At 40.9% G+C, this 26,433-nt stretch overlaps 1 protein-coding gene across 3 annotated transcripts; it reads left to right on the top strand.

Annotated features, from left to right (window-relative positions):
• The first annotated feature begins 290 nt into the window (after positions 1-290).
• CA5A (carbonic anhydrase 5A) lies at positions 291-22,633 on the top strand. 3 transcript variants are annotated; one of them, XM_057423520.1, is made up of 7 exons: positions 294-602; positions 10,085-10,282; positions 14,263-14,381; positions 16,104-16,199; positions 16,366-16,428; positions 18,253-18,408; positions 21,836-22,633. In XM_057423520.1, the coding sequence occupies exons 1-7, from the start codon at positions 473-475 to the stop codon at positions 22,013-22,015; spliced, it is 942 nt and encodes a 313-aa protein (XP_057279503.1). In that variant the 5' UTR covers positions 294-472; the 3' UTR covers positions 22,016-22,633. The 3 variants fall into 3 exon arrangements, with proteins under 3 accessions (XP_057279505.1, XP_057279503.1, XP_057279504.1); XM_057423521.1 differs by lacking the exon at positions 294-602 and adding an exon at positions 8,465-8,705; XM_057423522.1 differs by lacking the exon at positions 16,366-16,428 and having other exon boundaries at positions 291-602.
• The last annotated feature ends 3,800 nt before the right edge of the window (positions 22,634-26,433 follow it).

The following is a 26,433-nucleotide window of genomic DNA, read 5'->3' as shown; positions in this document are numbered from 1 at the left end:
CAGTCCTCTGAATTATAGCTGTTAATGACAGTTCTTAGCTATCTGTATTCAAATACACAGCTATTCAAATTCAAAGCATGTATGCAGCAAGACATGATAAGAAACCTCTCCTTGCATACAAAAGAGTGGTTTCTGTAACACTTTAGTTGCTCATCGAGACAGATAAGAAAAAAGCTGGAGAGCACATGTAGAATAATCATCAACTAGCTAGTCCTCCAACAAAATATAGAGCAAATGAAGAAGGCAGTCTAGGGACAAGTTGAAAATTAACTACTTGTCAGTTCCACGTCTCCAACCAGGAAAGGGTGCTCACAGAATTTGTTATAAATCAGTCTGGAGACCCTCCAGTTATCTTGAAGCTGTGTATCTGCAGGATTTTTTCCCTCTGCTTTGTGTTGATAGGTCGCTGGACTCTGAAAAGCTCCTCTGTCTGTTTGACGAACAGAAGATTTGAAGTGCCAAAGTGATAGCAATGAATAGTTTGAAGGCAAATACCCTGGTGCGTTTCTACAAGCAGCTGAAAACTATCTGTAGTCCAGCAGCAGTGCCAGCAGGACTCTGCAGCCTGGCCACCTCCACTCATAAAAACAGGAATGGTGCATGTAAGTGTGCTTCATTTTATTGAAATAGTGCTGGCTACCTACAGCGAATTGATTCTGAGGGATTCTGAATTTAATAGACACTGCAGTCTTTAATTTTGAAAAGTGTAAGCCACAAAACTCTCCAAATGTGGTGTACAGGATAACTGCAATGAATCGCTTCCTGAGATGCAGGATACTACTAGAAGATGTCAAAGATTTAGTTATTTAAAACACTGATTAATTTATTTAAAGATAAGATGGTGCCAGCCAGAGATCGTGTGTCTACTTGCTCACGTGTAGATAATGTCAGCTGGAGCAGTAGTTTTTTACATCTAGGAATCCTTTTGTTTCCTGTTTTTTCCCCCGTCAATGTATTCAGCATAGTTACTTTTCCCACAGAACAGCCAGATCCTTCCTTGAATACTGAGATGTGATTTCCTTCTATTTAAACTATCAAACAACAAATTTTGTATTAGCTGAGGAGAAAACAGATGGTTTTCTGGCAGATATAAAGCAAAGCAGAATGGAGACAAGCACAAGGCTTTGTTTATATTGAAAGCTAGAAGAAATACTCAGAAGCTTTCTGTGTTTAATAGCTTTACACTTGGAAATCCATTTTGAAGACTATGCTGAATTCTTTCTGCCACTGAGTGACTAGCATTTCAAGAAACCTGGTAGATTGGCTGGCAAGTTCAGTGTGCACAGTGTTTTAGATACTCCTAGACATGGAAGCTTTATGTAACACACAGCACGCAAGCTTCCCTGCCACTTAGCACATCAGAAATAAGTCAGAACAGGTCTTATAAAGATACAGTGTTTGCAAAGTTTTTCAGAGTTCTTACACTAAATATTCTTTTTCCTTTCTTGTTACTTAGAATAGAAAATGCAAATTGTATCCTGAAACCTTAAACCAGAATGGGTACTTCCATCTACTAATATTTGTTAATATAGCAGTTCCTTATTTTTTTATACCTTCATTTTTAAAATATGCCTTCTAGATATCTAGAAGATGATTAATTCTAGAAGCAAGATTAGCGCTCAGTTGTTTTATTAGAGAAACAACCACAAGAAAGAGCTTAATTCCTAATGCAGTATTTAAATGATCACACATGCATCCCTGATCACATTTTCCCCTTTTCTGTGCTTTCGTAGTACAGCTGAAAAGTCTCTTAAACTTGTACTTCCTTTCCTACTAATTTTTTCTTTATAAGCATGCTCAGAAACTTAGAATCATAGAATAGTTAGGGTTGGAAAGGACCTTAAGATCATCCAGTTCCAACCCCCTGCCATGGGCAGGTACACCTCACACTAAACCATGTCACCCAAGGCTCTGGCCAGCCTGGCCTTGAACACTGCCAAACTTCATTTTTTCCCATTAAGACAAGGAAAAATACATTGTTCATCTATTCAAAGAAAAGCATTACAGTAATGTTTAGAAAAACTATGATTCAGCCTTACAAAATAGCAGCTTTCCTAACAAATTCATATTAATTGTGTTAATTAGTCTCTACAACTCTGCATCCCCTCCACATAAGAACATGTGCATATGAGAGAACATATTCTAACAGTCAGAAGCAATCTATCACTCCTTTAGCTGCAATTTATCAGCAGACTTTTTCAGCTCTGGAAATTCAACAGCTAAAACCAAAAGCTGTGCCAGTGAGTATAGTGTTGGGGCTCATACAGTACTGCTCATCATGTGCAGGGATATGAATTACTGCTTCAGAGGGGAAATCCAGATAATCCACTGTAACTGTGGTTAAAAAGTTCTGTCATGACTCTGTATTTTTATTCATTATTTATTCAGTGTTTTTATACTTGAAGACATGAAGATTGCAAGTGAGTATTCATTGTGAGTCCAACAATTTCCAATTTCAGAAGCCACACAAGAAAATATAAACATCTTTCATAAAAAAAAAGTACTGAAATCATGAATCAGCAGCACAGGATCCCTCTAGACAGTTCCTAATTCTGCTCCTTGCTCAATTTTAATATGCTACTAAGCTTTATAGCCTATAGAATTAAAAACTCAAGGAATGGAATGTATTACAGTTAAGTGTAACATTCCTGTTTCATCAGTGAAATTACTGATCTAGGAAAATTATTTGAAATGTTCAGTGGAGTAAGAAGGTAAACTGGAGAAATAACCACAATCCATAGAACTCCACACAGGATGGAGAAATAATTATTTTATGGTTACCCATGGCCCATTGGTTTCCAGTAAGGGGTTAATGATGTATTTTTTGCTATGGACACTTGTTCCAGGGTAACTGTACTGAGAAACTGAAACTCACTTCACGGTAACAAGATTTCCAGGAAGAGATCATACAAGGCTGTTCCATTATAGGACCATTGCTGTTTAAATTAACTGCAATTGCTCTCCATCTTTTTTTACTCTTTTCAATTTAATTTTTCCTCTTTTCAATTTAAGACAGATGCTATTTATTACTTAAATCTTTCTTTATTCCATGACATTCATGCAGGAAATGCCAAAACAAACTGATTCAGGAAAATGCTATCTTTGGAATGGCTGGTTTCAGCTGCCAGTGAACAGGCACCAGCTCTGAATGAGCCAGCCTGTAAGTTCTTCCATCTGCTGGCTAGACCCTGTGCACAACATCCATTCAGAGCAAAAAGCACATTCAATTAAATTCAGCTATTCACAAAAAACCCTTTTGGTGACAAAAACTTGATCAAAGAAATGGTAAAATTGGACTGTAAATTTCTTGGGTAATGTCTGCAATATGAAGTTCGCCATTTTCCCAAACTTCATCTCCTATCTTTCTCCCTTCACCCTTCCCACACACAGAAGCAGTCTCTCGCCGATCTGTGTGGTGATGCTTTCACTCAGCAGTTAACTCAGATGTTTGCTTTGAGGATATAAGTTAAACAATTCAAAGACTAACACTTTCTAGTGCCTTTTCTGGATTCCTCTTGTCTCCTCAAAATGACAAAAGCATATTTCTGCACTTCACTAACAAAGAACTGTGAAAACATTGCTGAGAAACATGGCATATATTTATGAATTTCTAGTGACATAGACTACCACAGAGGATGTCTGTACTAAGCTCTGTAGTATGTTGTACCATGGAGGCAGTGGTTTCAGGCACCTTTTAATACAATAGAGAGCTGCTGGAAATGCTCTTCATAGGGATTTTAAGATTATAGAGCACCCAAGCAGTTGTTGCCAAAACAGATCTCAATGTATTTTTCTCTTTTCCTTTTCTTAGCCTTTTAGAAGTTAAAAGAAAAGCAGAATCCTTCAGGTTTTGGTTTTTAATAATTGTAGAAGTACAGAAATGACACAATCCAGGTGTGCCATCTCCAGGACTGCACATACAATTGCAGAAACTACACAAATTGTCCATGAGAGATCTTGTAAGCCCTTTCCATGCTGAGCTACTAAGTCTGCATGCATAATTTCGGCAAACGTTTTTATACAGAAAAGATAAAGCCTCTGTTTGCTTTACCTTGCCAACTGGAATCACGTCCTCCTTATCTGGACTTAGCCTCAGCCACTGCCTTCTCATCCAGCCTCCTATCTCTGCCAAACATTCTGGAAGCAGAGAAAAGCTCAGCATTTCACAATCTGCTGCTGCTTTTCTGTAGAGCTTAGAGTACTCTGTCAGTTACATCCATTTGATAAAAAGCACTGGACTGTTTATCAATAAGCTGGCCTAAATCACAGTCCAAATCTGACATGAATTCAGCAGAACTTTCAACACCTTGTTACAATGGACCTCAGCCAGCCATCACTGTTACCCTCCAAAATCTTGATTCATACTAAAAAGCTTCAAAGAAATCAACCTATTTTGGATTTCCTCTGTAACATTCGATCCAAGTGACTAAAGCAGAGCCACGGTCTTCTAAAGTTTAAAATGGTTCTCTGTTGAGTTTCAGTTATATGTTTGGGTTTATTTTTCAAATTCAGAATGTGTTGCTATGGAAAGGGCCCCTGGTCAACTTAGGACAAAAATGCACTCCCTTCAAGTAGGAACACTGTCCACCATGCTGTCCTCCCTCTTTTACTTCAGAGCTGGGTGAAGCTTGTTTGAAGGTCCCTGTGTAAACAAACCAAAGTGCTTCATTCAGCAGGTTGGATTTTTTTCCTTTTTAAAGATTAAACCCATAAAGACTGGAATCCCCTGAAGCTGAGTCATTTTACCCCTCATTCTTACTTGATAACCACCAATTTTCATACTCTTTCTTCTAATTCTGTAACCTATACATGAGAACTCTGTCCTCCCCAGGATCCCTAAAGGTAAATTAAAAATGAAACATTGAAAAATATTTTGTCTCTTTAAATCAAGTTTACAACAGTGCAAACTGGAAGTAAAACCTTTCATTTAGCTCAATTTATTTTGGATTTTTACCATCAAACTGCGGCCTTCAAAATATTTTCTTTGAGATCGTATTATAAATTAATGCTAATCCAGTAATATTATACACAACCCACATTTTCATCTGGATCTTGATTCCCACTCCAAACCTTTTGAGACTTGTATCAGTGCTAAATGAACTTTTTTAACAATTATGCCAAACACACCACAGCTGCAATTAATTATACAAAACAATTATAAAGATTTGGACTATTTGGATGGCTCTGTATGTCTACTTCAGCTGGGAGTGGTAAGGAGAAAAACACACAGTGCAAGTGTAAGAAGCCTCCAAACACTATAAAATTAAATGGAGCATCACTGTGTCTGTCTGGAAGATTTTAAATAAGTAAAATAAATCAAGCACAGATTAGGCCTGTTTGTGGCAGATCTCTCTTCATGAGTGACTCACATTTTGCTCACGCTTGTTATACTACAGTATTTACTGAACTGTTCAGACAATGCCATGGATATGGCATGTAAAAAGGTAAATGATAACTAGAACTTTCCTCAGTGAGCTGACTGCAAATGAGGTGTGCGTAAAGCAAAGGGTGCAAAATGCACACTGATTAATTCTCAGCTTTTTTTTTCGCTTTTATTTAAACTTTGCACATTTGAAAACAGACCTAATAGATGAAGTTTCTATTTCTCTTTCCACTCAGATTCTGCATCACTCATCCAGAAGGCCAATTGCCAAATTTCTGGTTCTGGTGTTCCCTATACACACAAGACTCTCTCATTTAGAAACAAGAGAGAATGTAGCTAAAACTTCCCAAATGGTCCAGAAATGCAGCAATTTTGGAAAAACATGAGAACAACAGAGATACTGTAATTCTGGCTGCCATTGTTCTCCCCAGCTTGCTGCTTGAGAGCCATGTCTCTTGCTTGCATCAACCACCTCTAGCTGGGACATGGCCAAGGAGACACTGTGTATCTGCAGTGGTCAAGAATAGATTTTGGCCATGCTAGTTGAGTGCTGTGCAGAAGGTCTAGAGCTTTGGTTTCCTTTTGCAGAGGTAGTTTTTGCCTTTCTGTCTGCAGTTTCCAAAACAAACCATCCCAATGCCACTCAGCTTGTATTTTGAAGTGGTTTCTTTAACCCAGTAGAGAAGAAAAGGTTTTTTTCATCAGATGCTGAAGTGTTACTTAAATAGTGTGTACATGTAAAAACTGGATGGAGATTCCATGAATGATTCAGAAGGGAAACAAAAATGTTCAGGTCAAAGTTATTTTTCTTTTAGTTCTGCACCAGAACAGCCCATTGTTTCCGCAAGCTTAAGAACTTTCCTGTGGTTGTGCTGTTCAACACACAAGAAATGACTCATTCTGCTCAGTTTTGTAGCTCTATAAGAAACTTCACATTTTCAAAAGCTTGCAGGATCTAATTCGTAAAAGCTTTACAAAGTTTGTCTATCTTAATGCCACAGCGTAAAGTAGTGGATTTTGAGGATTTTTTTTTTTGTCAACTGCTTTTAACACGCAGAAAAATGATAGTTGTGCAGAAGCCAGGTTATGCTCTGCAACAGTAAGCACCTATACTATGATATAGGGCATGCATACATACATCAGTTAATTTAGTAGATGTGATTTCTAAACTGCCTGAAATTATTAGTTGTATTTAGAGGACACATCATGGGAGAATGGAATGTGAAGGAATGTCATTATTGCCTTGGTAGATAGGAATACAACCCAGTATCTCTTTATACTGAATATTACAATACCTGAAGCTACATTTGAGCTCCCTGCTGCAATTAAGCATGAAGCTCATTATGAGCTGCCCTCATGACCAGGAGCTACCTGTTGCTCGTAAGTAGCTTCAGCGACAGGTCTGACCTGTACTAAATACACTTGCCCAACCATGATCAATTGGCTATTAAACTGTAATTAACCCTGAATCAAAACTGCATTTATGGGTGGCAACTGTTTTCAGTTTCATCAAGTACCTTTCTCTTCAAGTTACAGGAACTGTATGTTGAAGATAATACATTAACCATCCTGAAAAACATTGAGACTCAAACCACAGTTCATGGTGTTTGCAGTTGAATCTTGCTATGCAAAAAAAAGGGCTGTGCTTTAAAGAAGGTCTATCTTGGCAAGTAGGAAGTAAATTAAATTCAAACCCGTATGAAGACAGGCTGAGAAAGTTGGGGCTGTTCAGCCTGGAGAAGAGAAGGCTGTGTGGAGACCTCATGGCAGCCTTCCAGTATCTGAAGGGGGCCTATAGGGATGCTGGGGAGGGAGGGACTCTTCATTAGGGACTGTAGTGACAGGACAAGGGGTAATGGGTTAAAACTTAAACAGGGAAAGTTTAGATTGGATATAAGGAGGAAGTTCTTTACTGTGAGGGTGGTGAGGCACTGGAATGGGTTGCCCAAGGAAGCTGTGAATGGTCCATCCCTGGCAGTGTAAAGGGCCGGGCTGGAGGAAGCCTTGGGTGATATGGTTTAGTGTGAGGTGTCCCTGCCCATGGCAGGGGGGTTGGAACTCCATAGTCTTGAGGTCCTTTCCAACCCTAAGTGTTCTATGATTCTGTAAAACATCCTAAGATCACAAGCTGTTTGTACATCTAATGATCTGTTTCCTCATCACATAGCCACTAATTGCAAATCACTTGCCAGATTTCAACCTCTTACTCAACTCAGGAGTACTCTAAATACATTGTACTGTGAATGCAATGGAAACTTGTTACACAACGTTGTAAACTAGAGCAAACACTTCTTTGTTGGCTCTATTTAGTCTTGTCTCCAACAGAACATTCTCAATGCTACATCAGGTTCCTCATGAAAATTCAGAAGTACTCACTCTAAAACACCCCCCAAGGGTAAATGCAAATGTGCAAAGCGATTTTAAGGGAGTAACCAAGAAACAGGATTCACAGGAGGTGGCCAGATGAAGGCCGGGAGCTGAGGTGTGGTGTTTGCTCCTGGCTGCTCAACAGACACAGCAAAACTGAGGACTCTTCATCTCTGCACGTTCACTCAGTCCGCTTTCTACGGAGCTTCCTTTGTGTTCCTCACTGGGAACTGTAACAGAGAAAAAGGGGCAAGGAGTAACCAAGGTTTTAACCCGTTTCATCCACCTGCCTCAAGCAGTTTCACACAAATCCCGGTTGAATCGGCCCCTTTTTACCATCCTGGGGTGGTCCTGTTTCTGCCTCCAGCCTTTGGGGCAGATGCAGTGGGGTAAAACGGCCGTCATGTTAACTTCTCCCAGCTTTCCCGTGTGCAGTTTGGGACAGGGACACCCGTGCAACCTAAACCTCCTGCTTGAGTAAAACCGACTAGACAAGAATAACAGCTAACCCCTCTGTGACGCTGTCACCCTCAGGGCAAACACGTTTTTGATGTGAGTCAGGCACAGGGATCAGCATGACCACGGGAAATGGCGAGCACGCTCACACGGAGATGTACTGTCTCCTCCGCAGCGTTATCACTGGATAAAATGCCGGTGGAAGCCAGCCTCCGCCCCTGAGGGAGAAGCAGCCGCCGGGGGGCCGCCGCCCTCACCCTCCCGCCTCTATCAGCGACACCGCCCGCTCCCCTGAGGGGATCGCAGCGGTCGAGGGCCGGCCCGGAAGGGGCTGCGCCGCTCTGGGCCGGGCTGTGCTGGGCGGTGGCACCCGGCGGCTCCGCGGTCTCCTCAGCGATGCTGCCGCTGCTTCGCCGCGCTTGGGTGGCCGCTGCCTCACGGCGGGGGACGCGGCGATGCAGCCTGGGCGCCTGCTGCTCCTACCGCTTGCGAGACGTCCGTGAGTGCTGCGGCCCTGCCGAGACCCTTCCCTCAGGGGGGCCGCCTGCCCACGGGCTCCTTCAGGCCCGCGCTGCCCTCGCCCCTCGAGCGGAGCAGCTCCCGCCTGCTGAGGGGAGCTCGATGTCCCCCCGCTCCCCTTGCTCTCCCCGCCCGGTTCATCGCCTCCTGCCCACCGCGCTGCGCCCCTTCGTGTTGCCCAGGGCTCGGGCATGGGCAGCGCCCATGTTCCTTGGTCCCTTCGTGGTCCTAAAGGGGCTGCCGGTGCCTCCAAAGTTTGGCTAAGGCGGAGACACCAACTTCAGCTTGGCTTTGTCGGCGTCCGGTCCTCCGCTGAACGTCAGGAAATGGCAGTAACAGTAACGGGGATTTGAGGACTTCTGGGGAGTATTTTGTTTGCCTTACCTGTGTGTGGTGACCTTGTGCGGGCCGATAAAGTTTGGTCCTCGCTGAGGAAACTGAAGGGGAAGGTTGTTTAGCCACCCCTTACGTGAGAGGTTTGTTAAAAGATTTAATTTGCTTTTATTTTCCGCTTGCAAAAGACCTCAAGCAGTTGTACGTAATGAAGTAGGCAGTAATGCAGTGCCTGAGAGCCTCTCCAGTTTGGGTTCAGTGAATGGGCCCAGCACAAAAACCCTTTACTGGTGTTTCATCGGTGGTGTGGGACAGCAGGTGAACAAGTTCTCCCCATCCACACAGATCTTGATTCTGCTTTGAAGTAGAATAAAATCCTGCAGAAGCTGTATTCATGCAGCTGTATCCAAGCAGCCCCCAAAATGTGTAGTTTGGGGTTTTACAGGTTTGGGATCAGCTGTAGGTTCTGATTGTATAAAGGAGTCTTGGTCAATATGGGCACGGCTGCTTCAGGGCCCTACACCCTCAGCAGTGGTGTAACCTGTAAGCACATGTAGGCGAAAGACTAGCACCTTCAAGGGGGTATTTTTGCTTTCTCATCAGAGTTGTCCTGCGTCTGGCGCAGGCTGATGTCAGTTGATGGTACTGGTGTATGAGGAAAGCTGAAGTGGTGTGCTGAGAGTCAGGCAAAGTTATAAAGCAGAAGCCACTTTAAAATCAATCATCTGTAAAAGAGAGTTTTCTAGGAAATAAGCAACAGAATTTCTTTGAAGAGCACTTTGCAAATGCAGGAAGGTATCGTCAACGCAGTTGTATGTCAGATTACTGCACTTCCCTATGTGGCTTTGAGTCATGCAACTGGAATGTGTTGTTATTATTTTTTTTACTTTTCTGTGCATCAGCTGACTTGAATTAGCTTTTGGAGCCAATATGCCAAAGCGCCTTCTCTTGCCAAAAAGTTCTGAGGTATTCGGTTGGAAGTTCTGTATCGTGCATTAGAGCCTGACTCTCTTCATCATCTTCCAGTGCATCCACTCTGGCAGAGTCCGCTTACAATCCCTGGAGGCACCCGACAGTCTCCTATCAATATCCAGTGGAGAGACAGTGTTTATGACCCCTTCCTGAAGCCTCTGAAAATCAGCTACGACCCAACAACGTGTCTTCACATCTGGAACAACGGCTATTCATTCCTGGTTGAGTTTGATGATTCTACTGATAGATCGAGTAAGAAAAACTCAGAAAAATCTGTTTAATGTCTTTATTAATGCATAGAGAGGAGAAATACTTGCTAGCTGTAAAACCTCAGGAGAAGTGTTGGAAATGAATGTATAGTAAAAGAATGTTTTAGCGTTTACAGTGGTGGGAACTGTAATGCAAAAGTTCTATGCAGGCCTTACTCTAAGTTATTTACTACCATGGACACTGCACAAACCCTGTGTTGCAGGTTAAGACTTACTCATATTGCACAAGCCTTAATCCCCTGCCTTTTTTATTAGGTCTCGTAATATCACAGCTTTGCTGCATGAGTCAAGCTTCAGTTGTATGTATCTACTTAATTTTAAATGAGATTCCATATTACACTATTAAATAGTGAAGTGTATAAGATATTAAATAGTAATCTGCCACTTATCTCTTCTGCAGTGTTAACAGATATATTTAATGCATTTGAAATAACCGGTAACAAAATGACTTAAGTTTCAAAAGCATACACACTTATCTCAATAAGCTCTTGGAAAATCGAATCATACTAAATTGCTACCATAGGGAACAGAAGGTGCATGTGTTCCTGTTAATTTTAGCATAAGCAGGAGTTCATGCATGCAGAATCAAATTATACATTCCAGTAATTTACTGTGAATAAGGATTCTGACCTGAGCAGCTATATCTTTTTTAAATGCTCAGCGTAGTGGAGTGACTTAAAATGAAGATATTGCTACCAAATTCCAGATGTTTTTGTCCGTTGTTCCTTTTAAAAGTTGACTTTACCAAAAGGTATTGCTGGTGCGTATAAAGAAGTAAAAGTAGGTGAACTGGTCAGGGATATTGTGAAACACACGATTCATATTGATCACTTGTCCTGGATGGAAAAATTGAGGGACTTGGGGGAAGTTTGAACCTGTTTGATTAGAACTATTTATAAGGTGGCTGCTTGCCGTGAGAGATGCTGGAACTTCATAAGAGATTTAGTAATGCTCTTGGGAGGGAAGATTTCACAATACCAGTATTTTTGGTTGATGTTTTGAAAGAGGCTGGTGAAACAATACAGCAAAAATGATAGTGGTGGAATGCATGGAGCTTTGAGGCTTGTGTGACATTTGGGTTTTTTTTTGTTTTCTTGTTTATGGCTGTTCACCCAGAATATTTGTTTCCAACCAGAGAATATTCTTGCCCTTGTTCATTTGAGTGCTGTTGTATGTATGAAGAAACCAAGTATTGCTCTTGTGTTTTTTTACAGTACAAACTGCTACTGCATTAAGTGAGGTAGGTCAGAGGAGAGACTAAGATGGAGACATCACTTGTAGCTCATCTGTGATTTTAACTATCTAACTTTAGATTGGTTTTCTTTAACCTAACAAATGAGGATGCATTCTCGAAGTGTAATGGTTTGCAGTTTGATGGATAACAAAGTTTTTTTGTTTTGTTTATTTCTTTGTTTTCCCTGCCAGGATTGATGTAGTGGAGGGGAATTGCCTGCAGAGGTTAACAAACACACAGCATTTAAATGCACAGGAACAGTGTTTTTTGACATAGACACAAGCATCAGGACTGTCAGTCAGAGGGGTGCTGGCCTTTCAGAGCCTGGCTAATCAGAGCGCATTACAGCTCTGAAAAATCTTACCCACTTCATCTGTAAGACTGAACACTTGAGGTAAAGATTTAAGTGTAAACATTCTTGCTGCCTCTTTCTGAATGGCTGGCTTATCATCATCATCTCCCTCGAACTGAAGTCAGTGAAGGGTGATGATGGCTAGTGGAGGATGACATGAAATGATCAGTGACAGGTGACAGGACTCCAAAATGACAGAGAAAGAACAGATGTTGCTGTATAAATGACCAGGTTTTCAAGTGCCTACCTCTCTCCTCTGTCTTTTCTGTCTTTACTTGCTGTTTCTGATTTTTCTTTCTGCCAGCTTCTGTCTAACAATAATAGAAATCCAGAGAAGGAAGCGTAGGAATAAAGAAAAGCAACAAAATTGAAACAGAAGATGAAAAATACAAAATGAAGTATGCCCCCAGGATAGACAAAAATGCCCAACTCCTGAGATGAGGCAAATCAAGACTTGGGCAAAAAATGAAGGTAGTGCTGCCATGGGGTGTTTGCTTATGAGCAGATCAGGAAGATGAAGAAGAGAAGAGGGTTTGGGGAAGGTATGTACTGAGTGTGGTCCTGTCTGTGTGCACGAATGCCATCTGCTGCAAGGAAATGAGACAAACAGATCCAGGGTTACAGCAAAAAGCTGATGTGATTATTTCTGCTGATTGTTGTTTGAGTTCCTTTAGACTTCTGTTTTGTTTTGAAATTTTCAAGACTGGTGAATTGAGAGGAAATGAAATGGGAAAAATGTTTGTAAAGGGACTGTAAATTCCTGTTTGTTTCCTGTCACTTTTGGGTGTCCACTACAGGAACCTGATTTTCTACATGTGTCCCCTGTGCCTAACTTTACTCATGAGGTAAACATTCAAGTAAATGTGATTATTAACATGAATGTAGCTGCTTGTGGGTTCGCATCATCACAAAATCAGGAATGGGTAGTCTTAAAGCACAGAGACATAATTCTGAGGGACTTTGCAGTGGGCCACATCTTCATCCTATCCTTTTAAGTTACTTTTCTGCATCGTGATTTTTCAGGGATGGTCAGTATTGCACTTCTGCTAAAGCTCAGCAGCAGCAGATGAAATAAATGTCAACTAATTGACATTAGCATACTCTTTTATCGCAATCAGACCTGCCTAGTTAGAATTTCAAAACTAATGGTTGGTTTTCATAAAATAAAAAAACCAAAACCAAAAGACAAACAAAACACCCCCCCAACAAAAAAAAAAAACAAAACCAAGAAAAGTTCTTAATACCTTTCATTATTTTCTCCTTAGCTTTAAAGTGATTAACTTCTTTTCAAATAGTGTGGGATTATGTACTTTATACAGTGGTTTGCTATAAAATTTAACCATGACATACAGTTAAGTAAAAATCAGCAAACAGGACTTTACAGCTGCATATTTGTTTAGCCCTTTGGAAGTAATTATGGTCTCTCATTTACCAGGTGCTGTCTTGTAGTAACTAGGAAGAAGGCTTTGCAGCATGTTCCTGGCTTGATTAGGAAAAAATGAGTAAAACCCAATAGAACATAGAAAAACTATGCCTAGAGTATTTCATTTGTGTATTTGCAAAATGATGAGAGGCTTTCTGAAATCAGGAGAGCAGGCTCAATGCTTACCTGTACTCATGGCTAAAAAAGCTCATTAAAGCTTCCAGAAACTCAGAATCTTGTGCATAGATACTTTATGGAGTGTAGCTTGAACAGTTCACAGTAGGCACAATATCAATACATTTCTGGCTGTGCAGAAAACCTTTAACATCGGTTATGAAGTCTGAAAGTTGTATTGAAGCAAAATAGTATGTTTGGACTTTTGTAACTTGAAGAACAGCAGAATTGAATGTTTGACACAGTGTACTGATTGTTTTCTGGCAAAATTGGACTTTTGAAGGCTTGTCATGGGAAATGTCAATGTTTTTCGTAGATGCTGAGGCTTTGCTGGGATGTCATTTAGTAGATGTATTAATTACTTTGTCATTACACATGTTTCTTTGGGATAAGGCAGTTCTAATATGCCTGCTCAAAGAGAAGAGGATAGATCATATCATGTAATCACCACTCTGCCAAACTGGATGTGAACTGGGGAGAAAATTCCCTTGAGGGGAGTTGGATGAGGAGACTATTTAGCTTATCTTCAGCTTGATGTGATTGATTCATACTGCAGGGGGAAACAGTGGTGTGTTTGCTTGAACAATTTTGTTGTATCAAAGGAAAGTGTACAAGTAGCCAAGCATGAGGGGGACTGTTCCAGTTAAGGAGTTAAGGCACATTGCTCCACCTGATCTTTTTACTGGTCAAGTTTATTTCAAGGAAGATCTTGCTGTGTTAGTTGTCTGGATAATTCTAAATCATGTTTATTAATATGTGTGTCTTGTTTTGGTTTTTTAGTAATTGATGGAGGTCCCTTGGAAAACCAATACAGGCTAAAGCAGTTCCACTTCCATTGGGGAGCTATAAATGACTGGGGTTCGGAGCACACAGTTGACTGTAAATTTTACCCAGCAGAGGTATGAGATAAAATGCTGAAGAATGCAAATGCTTGTGGGGACTGGAGGCTGGGTGTCAGGCTGTCTGTGACTGTACCGCATGCTACAAAATTCCGAGTTTTAAGCATTAAAGCTTACTGTTAAAGATCAGACCTGATAGGTGCCAGAGCTCATCCACCATTTTATTAGTAAGTTCACATTCACTCTGTTTTCTGGAGAACAGAGTCTTAAAATTGAACATTGGCCTCATTACTCAAAGTTTCAGTTAATGTTTTCTTCTCCCTGAATGGCCCTGGGGGTAGCTGCCGGACAAGCCAATGGCAGGCAGTGAATTATCATTGATATTCCAGCTCTGTAGGGATGGAGTGGCACAACTCTGCTTGTCCTTCCCCCCTTTAAAGGGGAAAAGGATGAAATGGAAAGCAGACTGAGGATGCAGTTGGGTCTTAATGAACTCCCAGGTCCCAGCTAATGTGATGCAGATCAGGTGGGCAGCAATTACTGAGGTAAGTGTGCAAGCTCAGATCTTAATAAAAAATGTAGCTGCTTTACCTCTGAGCTCTGCTGTAAGCTGTGAGTTCATATTTTCTTGGGAGTACAGTGAATGCCCTGCAACTCAGCTGCTGTCTGTAGTGGGCCTCAAATTTTCAATCCTTGCTGCTTTAAAATCACAACTATTACTAAATGCTTCCAGAGATACAAAGCACATACTGAATACTCTTTTAAAAATACATATTTAAAGAGAAAATGAAAGATTATTTGTCACACCCATACCTGTAAATCAAAAGGCCTCATCCTGCTTTCCATGTCTTGTGTAGACAGAGCCCCAGCTAATGTTAAAGGTTATTTCCAGTTATCAACAGTTTTTTACGTGTTTTTTAAGGTGTTAGAATAACATACAGCAGAGTTCTACGGTAATATAGCATTTATCATGATTATTTTGTGTTTTCAACTCCTAAGCAATCATTAGAGCAGCAAAACTTTTCTGAGTAACTACTGAGGCAGAGAGTCAATAAAAAGGATGGAGCCAGTGGGGACGAATATAGATTAAGTTGCTCAGAGAGGAAAATACAACAGATATAAACACAGTAATACGCCAAAGATGGAGAATTTTGAAAAATAGTGATTTTCAAGAAGGTGTTTCTCTTCTGTGAATGTGTTCAGAATTATGCCTGTTAGCTTTTCAAGGTATGTGTTACCAGCAAGTTATAGTCCCCAGGTTCTGGGGCTGGTTCTGGGTATCTGTCCAATACACAAAACCCCTTAATGGAGTGCTTGTATTGGACTGTAAGCAATGCAGAGGAAGCTTATTATGTGCATGAGAATGTTCTTTAGCAATGTAGCATGCTCTGTACCATTCCTGTTAAGAAATGAGTGACCTTCAGTTCCAGGTATACTTAGCCTTTTTTGTGCTTTTAACTAGCATTCCTGTAATTAGTCTCCCACAGACAAAATCCCTTTCATATTTGTGAAGTGTGGTTTATGGGTCTTTAGCTATTATTTAAAAAGAAAAAAACCCAAAACCCAAGCCAAACAAAAAAAAAAACCAAACGAAAAAATCACATTCTTTCCCAACACCACTTTGGTTCTCGTTTTTGTGCTGTATGTATTTGTTCTGAGGTAGCTCATTGCAGTGTCTCAAATTGCCAAGGAGCAAACATAGCAAAGATCAAGAGTCGAGTTTCTTGATAATCATTGCTGTGTTCTGTGCACGTGTTAATTTCTTATTCATTTATATTTCAGTTGCATTTAGTACACTGGAATGCCGTTGTGTACCCAACCTTTGAAGAAGCTGTAATGGAAGGTAACGGCTTGGCTGTTATTGGAGTGTTTTTAAAGGTAATTTCACTTTGTGTAATAAGCTATAACGATGCCTTTTTATTTTGTTAAGACCAATTTAGCACAAAATACTTCTAGATTGTTGTTGTTTTCAAGGAATACTGATTAAAGTAGATATGTAGAATGTCAGCTTAATGATTTTCTAACTCCTGTCTGTCTTCTGCAGCTAGGAGCACGTCATGAAGGGCTGCAGACACTGGTTGATGCCTTGCCAGCAGTTAAACACAAAGTAGGTATTTTTAAGTGTCCCACCAGTTGTCACTCAGCATAGCTAATGCAGTCATTAAACGTAAAGAATACTTGAGAAGAGCAAAACAGTAGTAAAGGCTTTCTTCCTTAAATATCAGTAGGGGGCCTGATTGTCACCTTGGTTAAATTGTTGACTGTCCTGACAGTGGGAGGAAAGCTAATTTTTAAGGAGGAATTGTACACGTTAAGCTTTCCAAACTCTTGTTTTAAGAAATTATGCTCTTCAGATTGTATCTCCTTAGAATGGCAGGCACACGTTTAACGCTGGCCCTCACTGACACTTCACTGACGCCTGCCCTTCCGCTTCCATGAAAGCAGGTGCCATTGGATTAGTTTTTATATGTCATTTAACTGGAAAGAATTCGCTGTGCTGTGTAAAGCGATAGTTTATTTCTTGTGGAATTAAGGCTTTCTGATTTTTGTCTGGTGTTTGAGGAGATTATTGTTTGCTTATTTTAAACGCTCCTAAGTTTTCTGCGAGGGGAATGGCACTCTTTCTTCACAGCTGATTTCTGATTCTGCCAGGAGAGGGAGTGCTGCGTCTCTGTAAGTGCTCAGTAGCAGCTCATGCTCCTCCAGGGGCCCGTTCGTTTTCGAAAGCAGACGTTGAAAATACACATCAAGAATTCTGCTGGCTTGTAGGTGCGTCCAGTTGAAGTCGCTGTGCCATTATTTATCGCAGGAAGGATTTTCTAAAATCCAAATAAACCAAATATTTATGGCAGTGATGTAAAATTCTGCCAGATAAATGCCAAACAAGTCAGTTCTGTGCTTAAAGACCTAAGCCCATGATGAGAATATAATATTTTACAGCATGTGAGTTTGAAAGAAACTAAAGCCAAGGTCTTTAAAAGAAAAATACAGTATCAAATATGAGGCTCTTCAAGCCGCTTGTGGGCTGCTCCAATTTCTAAAGGGTCACCCTGCAACACATCAGCACTTGGTTTGAAATGTATGAAAACCTTTGTTTCCTAGTTATCACTGCCTTAAGCACCAAACAATGAGGAACATTACCCAGATTAGCAGGAGGAAGGTCAGATAATACCCATTCTGATGTATTTGCATCTTCCTCTCACATGCAGGGTGAAAGGTCCCATCTAAAATCTCTTATCCAACACCCTATTGTTGAAAAATCCTATACTGTAGTATTTTTTCATTCTCAATGGGAAACTGATAAAACCTGTCTCAGTCTTCCTTTTCTGCATTGCCTGTATATCCTGGAAGTATCTCAGAAGTAAAATGTTTAAGTAGGAAATCATGGGCTCTGAAGCTCCTGCTGTCTGGTATCTCACTCGTGGAGATGAATGTGGAGACATGAATACTTGATATGATTTAAATAAAACTTTAGTCATTCTCCTTTATCCAGCTGCCTAAAATCATGTGGTGAAAAGTAAAGGCACTATTGTTTGCAGTCTATTAAGTGTATCTGGCAGAGCAACCTGAACTTACTGCATCATTTATTCTTCTTTGTTTCTAGCTCCCACAAAGACACAGTCGGTTGCTCCTTTGCACTCCTTGTTCTTCTGCCCTGAATTCCTAATGGCTTGTGGGGACAACAGAAATATTTAAATTTTGTCTACTCAGTAGCTGCCTCTAGTGCTTCAAACCCAGCTTACCAATTTTGTACAAGTTCATGGGGTTTAAATTATTATGTTATTAGATCATTATTAATAGTCACAATACCTATTTTTGCATATGCATACATAACATGTACAGTATTTAATATTGTTTTGAATCATTTAATATTTTTAAGGGTTTTTTTTGCCTCAAAATACAATTTTTAAAACTTTTTTTCTTGCATTAGGACACTGTTATTGAGTTTGATGTCTTTGATCCCTCCTGTTTGATACCTTCATGCCCTGATTATTGGACCTATGCGGGCTCTTTGACTACTCCCCCACTTACTGAATCAGTCACATGGATTATTAAGAAGCAGCCCATAGAGGTTGATGAGAATCAGGTAAATCTCATGCTTACATTTCAAATCATACCATATACCTTTTTATCTCCCTGCCAAGATTCACAGAAGTAGTTGCTTATCAGTACCAGTAATTCTCTGTGAATACAGAGATTGGTGGCTGCTTCACAGCCGGTATTTGGATAGGAATCCTGACATAAACAGCAGCTGATATTGAAAGAAAGTAAGCAGTTGAAGATACTTCTCCAGCTTTCCAATAGAATTTTATCTTGATAAGTGATAAGCAATGACTTATGGTGGAAGCTGCCTGTTAAAAACTTTGAAGGTTATTTGTTGTAACTCTGTTTGCTCTCCTTACCAGGTTGCAGCTCTTTTTGTGGTAGGGAGTGAGAAGGACGGACATGTTTTCTGAAATTCCAAAATCTCACCTTGTGTACATGTTCTTGGTAGTCATGTTGTGCATTTGCACAGGAATCTTGTGAAGACTTGTCCTGGGTTCAGCAGTAGCAGTCATTTTTCTCCTTCTTGGTAGCTGGTGCAATGCAGTGTTTTGGCTTTCGGCTTGGGAACAGAGCTGATAACACTGATGTTTTGGTTTGGCCAAGGACTTTGTGAGCCTCATGCCCTGCCAGGGAGGAGGGGAAGCCAGGAGGAAGCAGAGACGGGACACCTGACCCAAGCTAGCCAAAGAGGTATCCCATACCACAGCACGTCATGCCCAGGATGTAACGGGGAGTTAGCCGGAAGGGCTGGTAGTCTGCAGGGTTGGTAGTCTGCAGGGTTGGAGGAGGTATCGGTCAGAGCTTGGTCAGGCTGGGGGGGCGAGTTATCGGTCAGCTGGTGGTGAGATGATGTATTCTCTTCCCTTGTTATTTCCTTTATCATTATTATTATTGGTGGTAGCAGTAGTGATCTGTGTTATACCTTAGTTACTAAACTGTTCTTATCTCAACCCGTGGGAGTTGCATTCTTTTCGATTCTCCTCTCTGTCCCTCCGGGAGTAGGGGGAGGGAAAGAAGGGGGGGAGTGAGTGAACGAGCTGCCTGACTGGGTTTAAACCACGACAAGACTGCAAGAGCTAATCTGCTGTTCTTCTCTTGTGTGATGTCTGAAAATACAGAAGCAATGGTGGGTGGCTCACATGCCATTCTGATGGCCGTAGTGAGTTTCCATTGTGTTTTCTATTTTGCCTTTGTGGGCATGTTTTTGATATATTTGGCTATACTGTCCTTGAATTCCATTTTTTTTTTTTTCCAATTCCCCTTTAAAAAGGGCACACAAATTTTTCAGCAAACATTTGTATTATGGAAGTTATTTCAAGTATAAAAGTTTGTGGTCAGTCACCTGTCCTGAGACTAACCCTAACTTGTCACCATAGACCTTCTGTTGCTTTTAATTTTACTACTTCATGTTTCAATGTGATGGTATTCCTTGGTATGAAGTAGATGTAGGGACATGTAGAAAATGATCAGGAGGACTCATTGGAATTGTACTACTATTGTAGTTTTTGTTGGAAGTTTTCAGTACTTTTTTGTCTGTTCAGAGTTGTGAAGTAATTACAGCATAGAACATTACAGCATAGAACAAGTCTTGGAGATTGTTGTGAAGCAAGTAAAATTTAACAACCTCCCCAAAATCTACTGTTATTTAATGGTTTAAGAGGCACTGAGAATTATCTGTGCAATCTCACAGGATTAAGTGCACCCTCAGCAAGTTTGCCGATGACACCAAGCTGTGTGGTTCGGTTGATACGCTGGAGGGAGGGAATGCCATCCAGAGGGACCTTGACACGCTTCTGAGGTGGGCTGATGCCAACCTCATAAAGTTTAACCATGCCAAGTGCAATCCCAGGCACAGCTACAGGTTGGGCAGAGAAGGGATTCAGAGCAGCCCAAGGAGAAGGACTTGGGGGTGTTGGTTGATGAGAAAATGAACATGAGCCGGCTTCAGTGTGCGCTCGCAGCCCAGAAAGCAACCGTATCCTGGGCTGCATCAAAAGGAGGGTGACCAGCAGGTCGAAGGAGGTGATCCTGCCCCTCTACTCTGCTCCTGTGAGACCCCACTTGGAGCATTGTGTGCAGTTCTGGTGTCCTCAACATAAGAAGGACATGGAACTGTTGGAACAAGTCCAGAGCAGGGCCATGAGAATAATCAGGGGCTGGAACTCCTCCCATATGAAGATAGGCTGAGAAAGTTGGGGCTGTTCAGCCTGGAGAAGAGAAGGCTGCGTGGAGACCTTGGAGCAGCTTTCCAGTATCTGAAGGGGGCCTATAAGGATGCTGGGGATGGACTCTTCATTAGGGACTGTAGTGATAGGACAAGGGGTAATGGGTTAAAACTTAAGCAGGGGAAGGTTAGATTGGATATAAGGAAGGAGTTCTTTACTGTGAGGGTGGTGAGGCACTGGAATGGGTTGCCCAGTAAAATTGTGGATGCTCCATCCCTGGTGGTGTTAAAGGCGGGGTTGGACAGAGCCTTGGGTGACATGGCTTAGTGTGAGGTGTCCCTGGTCATGGCGGTGGGGCGTGGTGGTGTTGGAACTGGGTGATCTTGAGGTCCTTTCCAGCCCTAACTATTCTATGATTGTCTCTAATTTTTGAGGCTTTGGTTAGTAATTGCGAGTGCAATGACATGAGGCAAATTGTGAACTTACTGGGGGGAGGAGGTGGGGTGATACAGTTTTTTATGGAGAGTAATGATCTGGAAAGTCATACTCCAAGCTAAAACTCTGAAGAATAGTCATGTATGTGATCTTAATATTTTAGTTTACATAAAGGAATAGGACAGGACAAACTGAGGACTGTTAACAGAGCAGAAAGAACTGAATGCGTAATGGAACATTCTTATTTTCAATTGAAACTTTTTTCATTTCTTTTCTGTTCTTTTTTCTTTTTGTCTTTTTTCCATGGTTCTTTTTCACTCTCGTTCTTTTATGGCATAGAAAGGCTTATAGTTTACTTGACATTGTAATGCCCTTGTGAGCATTTAAAGCCTGACCTGCTGCATACTTCATTTTAATCCCCAGTTAGAAACCACTGAGTATAACAGCTATGTAGATTGTTGCTTGTTGAGCTTCCGTCTTTTCTGGGTGCCAGCATATGCACGTCAGTATAAGCTAAAAGAACTCCAGAAAAGGTGTAAATTAAGAAGGTTGGAGAGGTTTATTTAAAGACAGCATATGTTCCATCTCTGGAAGTCAGTTTCATCTCAGATGTGCCACATTTCAGATTTAATTTGCCTAAATATGGCAGATGACTGACAGTTCATCTTCTGCACTGATATGGCTGATGGTATATCTTTACCAGCAGGTGACAAAGAAGTGCCACAGGTCTGTGCTAAAACTTCCCAGAATGCAAATGTAATAATACGTTTGATTTTGTTACCCAAGCATGAATGACTGTGTTTTGTTGTGAACTTCAATAATTCTCCAGTTAGTAAAGTCACAAAACTGGACATTTCTCATTCTCAGCTGGAGGCGTTTCGGATGCTGCTCTTTACTTCAGACGGTGAAGAAGAAAAGAGAATGGTAGACAACTTTCGCCCTCTTCAGCCATTAATGAACCGAACCGTCCGTTCATCCTTCCAAAGCAGGCATCTCTTGAATGCTGAAGAGCAGCCCAAGGACCATGCTGAGCAGATGAGGCCATAGATGGCCCATGAAATGTCAGTCCAGACTGCAGTACCTGGCTATAACAGACTTATTTTTTCAATTATTTTTCCTTTTTCTTCAGTATATGTCACAACATTTCCACAGCCACCCAGCTTCAGTTCTGCTAAGTGCCATTTGACTTTCAGTAGAGAAGCTGTGGAGTTTTTTAGTTTTCCTTTTTTTTTTTTTTCTCAAGAAGTAAATAATATTAACCTGTGACAAATTGACTTGCTTTAAAACAGGAATTGGTAAAGGAAGTATTGACAGCTAAAGGAAGAATAAGGGCAGGAGATCTTTTCTGAATTGTTCTTCCTCTTCTCTGAATTGCTCTTTCTTTAAGTGCTCTTTCAAGTGACTTGCACAAATCAGTAATCCCAACTAAAAACGTTGTCAAGCAGGAAGTGTGAAGAAGTGAAAAGTATTAGGTTTGTGGTCAGTGGCACGAAGTCTAATTGGAGACCTATAACTAGCGGTGTCCCCCAAAGGTCAGTACTGGGCCCAATATTGTTCAACTTGCTCATCAGTGGTTTGGATGGAGGGATAGAGTGCCTGCCATGGGGAGGAGTGGCTGATACCCTTGAGTGCTGTGCTGTCCTTCATAAGGATATAGTCAGGATGGAGAGAGGAACCTTCTGAAACTCAGCAAGTGCAGAGCCCTGCAGCTGGGGAGGAATAACTCCATGAACCAGCATAGGCTGGGGGCTGACCTGCTGGAAAGCAACTCTGAGGAGAGAGATCTGGGGGTCCTCGTGGACAATGAGTTATCCATGAGCCAGCAGCAATGTGCCCTTGTGGCCAAGGACGCAGATGGTGTCCTGGGCTGCACGAGGAAGAGCATTACCAGCAGGTTGAGGGAAGTAATCTTCTCTTTCTTCTCAGCCTTCGTAAGGCTTCACGTGGAGTACTGTGTCCAGTTTGGGCCCCTGGAGCAAGTCCATGGAAGGGTCACTAAGATGATGAAGGGCCTGGAGCATCTCTGCTGTGAGGAAAAGCTAAAGGTGCTGGGTCTGTTCAGCCTGGAGAAGAGAAGGCTCAGGGGGATCTGATAAATGTATATAAGTATCTGAGGGCAGGGTGTCAGGATGCTTCTTGGTGGTGTCAGGTAATAGGATGAGAGGCAACTGACAAACTAAACCACAAGAAGTTCCACCTGAACATGAGGAGGAGCTTCTTTACTGTGAGGGTGACTGAGCACTGGAACAGGTTGCCTGGAGAGGTTGTGGAGTCTCCTTCCCTGGAGATAATTCAAGAGCCATCTGGACAGAATGTGAGCAATGTGCTCTGGGTGACTCTGCTTGAACAGGGAGGTTGGACAGGATGACTTGCAGTGGTCCCTTCCAACCTTAACTATGCTGTGCGATTAATACTGATCCGGGCCTTTTGTGGAATTGTTTGAGGTTTGGGAAGAGAACCAGCTTCTCTAGTTATATGTACAGAGACATTTTATGTTCTTCCTTTTTGCTTTGTGCTTAGGATGGCAAGAGGAAAAGAGAAAAAATGCCTTGCAGAATCTCTCTTTCCATTCTATTGACCCTATGATCGGTGTTTGATATGGTTGCCACAGAATGTCCATTCTATTTACATCATAAGCTAGAAGACTATTTTTCTAAAACCCTGTAACAAATGTCAAAGCTTTTAACTTTGGCAGCTTTTACTTTTCTGTATTACTAATGTACCAGAGTATAAGAGAATTTCACCAGTATCTCAAGAATGGCAAAAATGTCCAATTGATCCCAGGAAACTAGTAACATCAAAGGAAAGCGAAATTAAATATGCCCCAGCTGACCTTTCCAATGGGATTTGTGGGAAAAAAACAAAACAAAAACTTGCAACAATTTCTGAAACCTAACCTAGTGCTAGGAGAGCATGGGCAAATTGCGGCATTTAGATACTTGAAAGATTTATTTTCAGTAACTCATAGAGCACCAGTGCACTCTTCGGTGTTTTGTCTTGCTGTACTTTTATAAAAAATGCTACTTAGCTTCAGGACAACTGGGGATCAGATTGCATTTATGGCACCTTACAGTAATGAAGTTAAGTGGTGGTTGAAATTTATTTGGGGATCATATAAAATTGTTGTATAAGCTGCCGGCTGTGCAGCCTTATTGAGTTACAGTCCAGTTGCCACAAGTGTCACCTACCTCTGAAGCTTACTACTACTACTAGCCATAATTTTCTCTAGACCACCTTTCTCACTGGCATTTAATGCTTTGCTGTATTTAACAGTGTGCCTGTGCATGAAGTTCATGTCCTAAATGTATGGTCAGATTTTCTGATGAGGAGCAAATCTGTCTGTAACCTTATGATGTGAGCCTGATTGATTGTATTTGAGGAATCTTCTTGGAGAACAGGTCTTACTGGTCTGCTTCTGCCAGTAAGCAAAGTCACTGCTTGCTTCTGTGATTCAGCAGAAGTGAAGCCAGGGCACTAGATTGTCACTGCTAAATTAAGAAATTCAGAATCAATACTTTTCTAAGTCCAAGTGTTCAGTTTAAAAGCACTTTAATACTTTTTGGTGTGACCCTAATGATTTTAAGTATTTTGAATATTCTTGTTTAACTAGTTAAGTGATCAGTTCCTACCTTTGCTGCTTTAATAGCTCTACCTCAGGCTGTTGTTAATGTTGCAACAGTTGTGCCTTTCTTCTTGGCAATTTGAAATGTGTCCACTTATCTTTAGACTGACTCTACATGGTAAATGTAAGAAAATCTCCCTTCTATTCCAATTTGTATTTACTGTGCAGTGTACCTTCAGTTTCATTACCCCTTGCAAGCCCTTACTCTTAGTTGAACCTTACCATCTTGTCTTAACTCTTGTCAAACTACACCATCTGTACCAAATGGTTGAACTATACAGTCTTTGGCATCATCAGACTTTTTACTATGTTCCTTGTCTGATGAATCACATCAGTGATGGTTTTGTCAGAGAATGATAGGTTCCAAAATAATTTTGGAAGGGATATTTACAGCTCTGCCAGTATGGAAAGAATTCTTTTACTTTCTTCCTGAACGTACATATTCTAGACATTGCTAAGCTTGAGGTTTTTTTCTTCATCGCTGTTCCTGCAAATGTTTTTCTGAGGAGGATCCTATAAAAATATGGCAGTGATTCAGAGCTGGCATATATCTTGTCTATCTGTGAGATTTTTTGCTACTCATTATTAGCAGTTAGAAAAACTGTAATGTGAAGACATCTTAATGTTGCTTTCACATTTAAAAATGCAGGTGACTCAGCAGCCCTAAGCTAGCTGTAGGTAGCCTGCATCAATATCCCTGTCATACATGAATGGGTCTTAAAAAACTTCATGCAATTGCTCAAAAGTTTTTAGTTGCCTTGGTAATTTCCAAAGTTTTTCTGTACCTTTTATCCGCTGAGCTTGTTTCAGTGGTTAGCATCACTTTCTTAGCATATGCAGATACAAAATACATACTTTGTTCTTAGGGAACTGCTACAGTGTGAATGTTTAATGCTTGTTAATGCTGTGGTTTGCTCATACCCAACTGAGTTCTCAATAGTTAGGTTTGTTCCACTGAATTAAATTGTTTTCCTAGGTGTGTAAATCTTTTTAACATCCTCACCACCATGCATCCATCACAGATGATGTAGAACAGTCTGTTTTCAGTGATCTGTTTAAAATTCTCATAGAGATTTGCTTTTAAACTATTGTGGATTTTTTTTTTTTGAGAATAGGTGCATTATCCAGTCATGCAGTTGATAAGCTGTTCTCCATACATAGTTAGAGAAAATCACATCTGAGTATACTGACATAAATCAATTTCAGTTTCAACACAAATACCTGAATACAGGGACACCCTAGAAAAAACATTTACTGTGCTACAAAAATAAGCTTTACAGGGATTTTCTGTTACAATTATTTTGCTGTGTTTAGAGTCTTTTTTTTTTGTTGTTGTTTGGTTTTGGTTTTGTTTTTTGTTTTTTTTTTTTTAGCTTTTATGTTCATTTATACAATGATTGTATTTGCCCAGCAAATTAACTGCAAGAATTATATGTGCCTGCACATGAGATGGTATAGCGTTCTTTCGACTTACTCTCTCAGTTGCCTGGAAGGGATACTGATTTGGTTGTTGGACTGGAGCTAATATTTGTAATGATTTTGCAAAATTAAGTTAATCTCTGAAAGGTGTCTGCAAGGCATCTCCCAGCTCTTTTAGATGGTACAATATGAAAGGGTCAAAGCACATATATGTACTTGTCCTTGCATAGTAGTCACTTCATAGTTACTCAGTACTGTCTGAGGGACATTCCTGTGGCAAGAAGTGCTAGGAATTAAGGAATATAACAGAGTTTTGAGGACAGCTTACTGAAAAGGCAGTAGAAGGTTTTTCAGTGCAGATATGCCTCTCTGTTGGCCTGATTTCCAGCTGCCTTTCTGTTCAATGTCATTCTTATCAGAAGTC

This window comes from Pezoporus wallicus, unplaced genomic scaffold (genome assembly GCF_028554395.1).
Source record: "Pezoporus wallicus isolate ANWC-B61680 ecotype Strahan unplaced genomic scaffold, APGP_CSIRO_Pwel_v1 contig_10160, whole genome shotgun sequence".
In the NCBI taxonomy this organism is placed as follows: Eukaryota; Metazoa; Chordata; class Aves; order Psittaciformes; family Psittacidae; genus Pezoporus; species Pezoporus wallicus.
The sequence above is the reverse complement of the archived record's forward strand: the minus strand, read 5'-3'. Positions and strand labels throughout refer to the sequence as shown.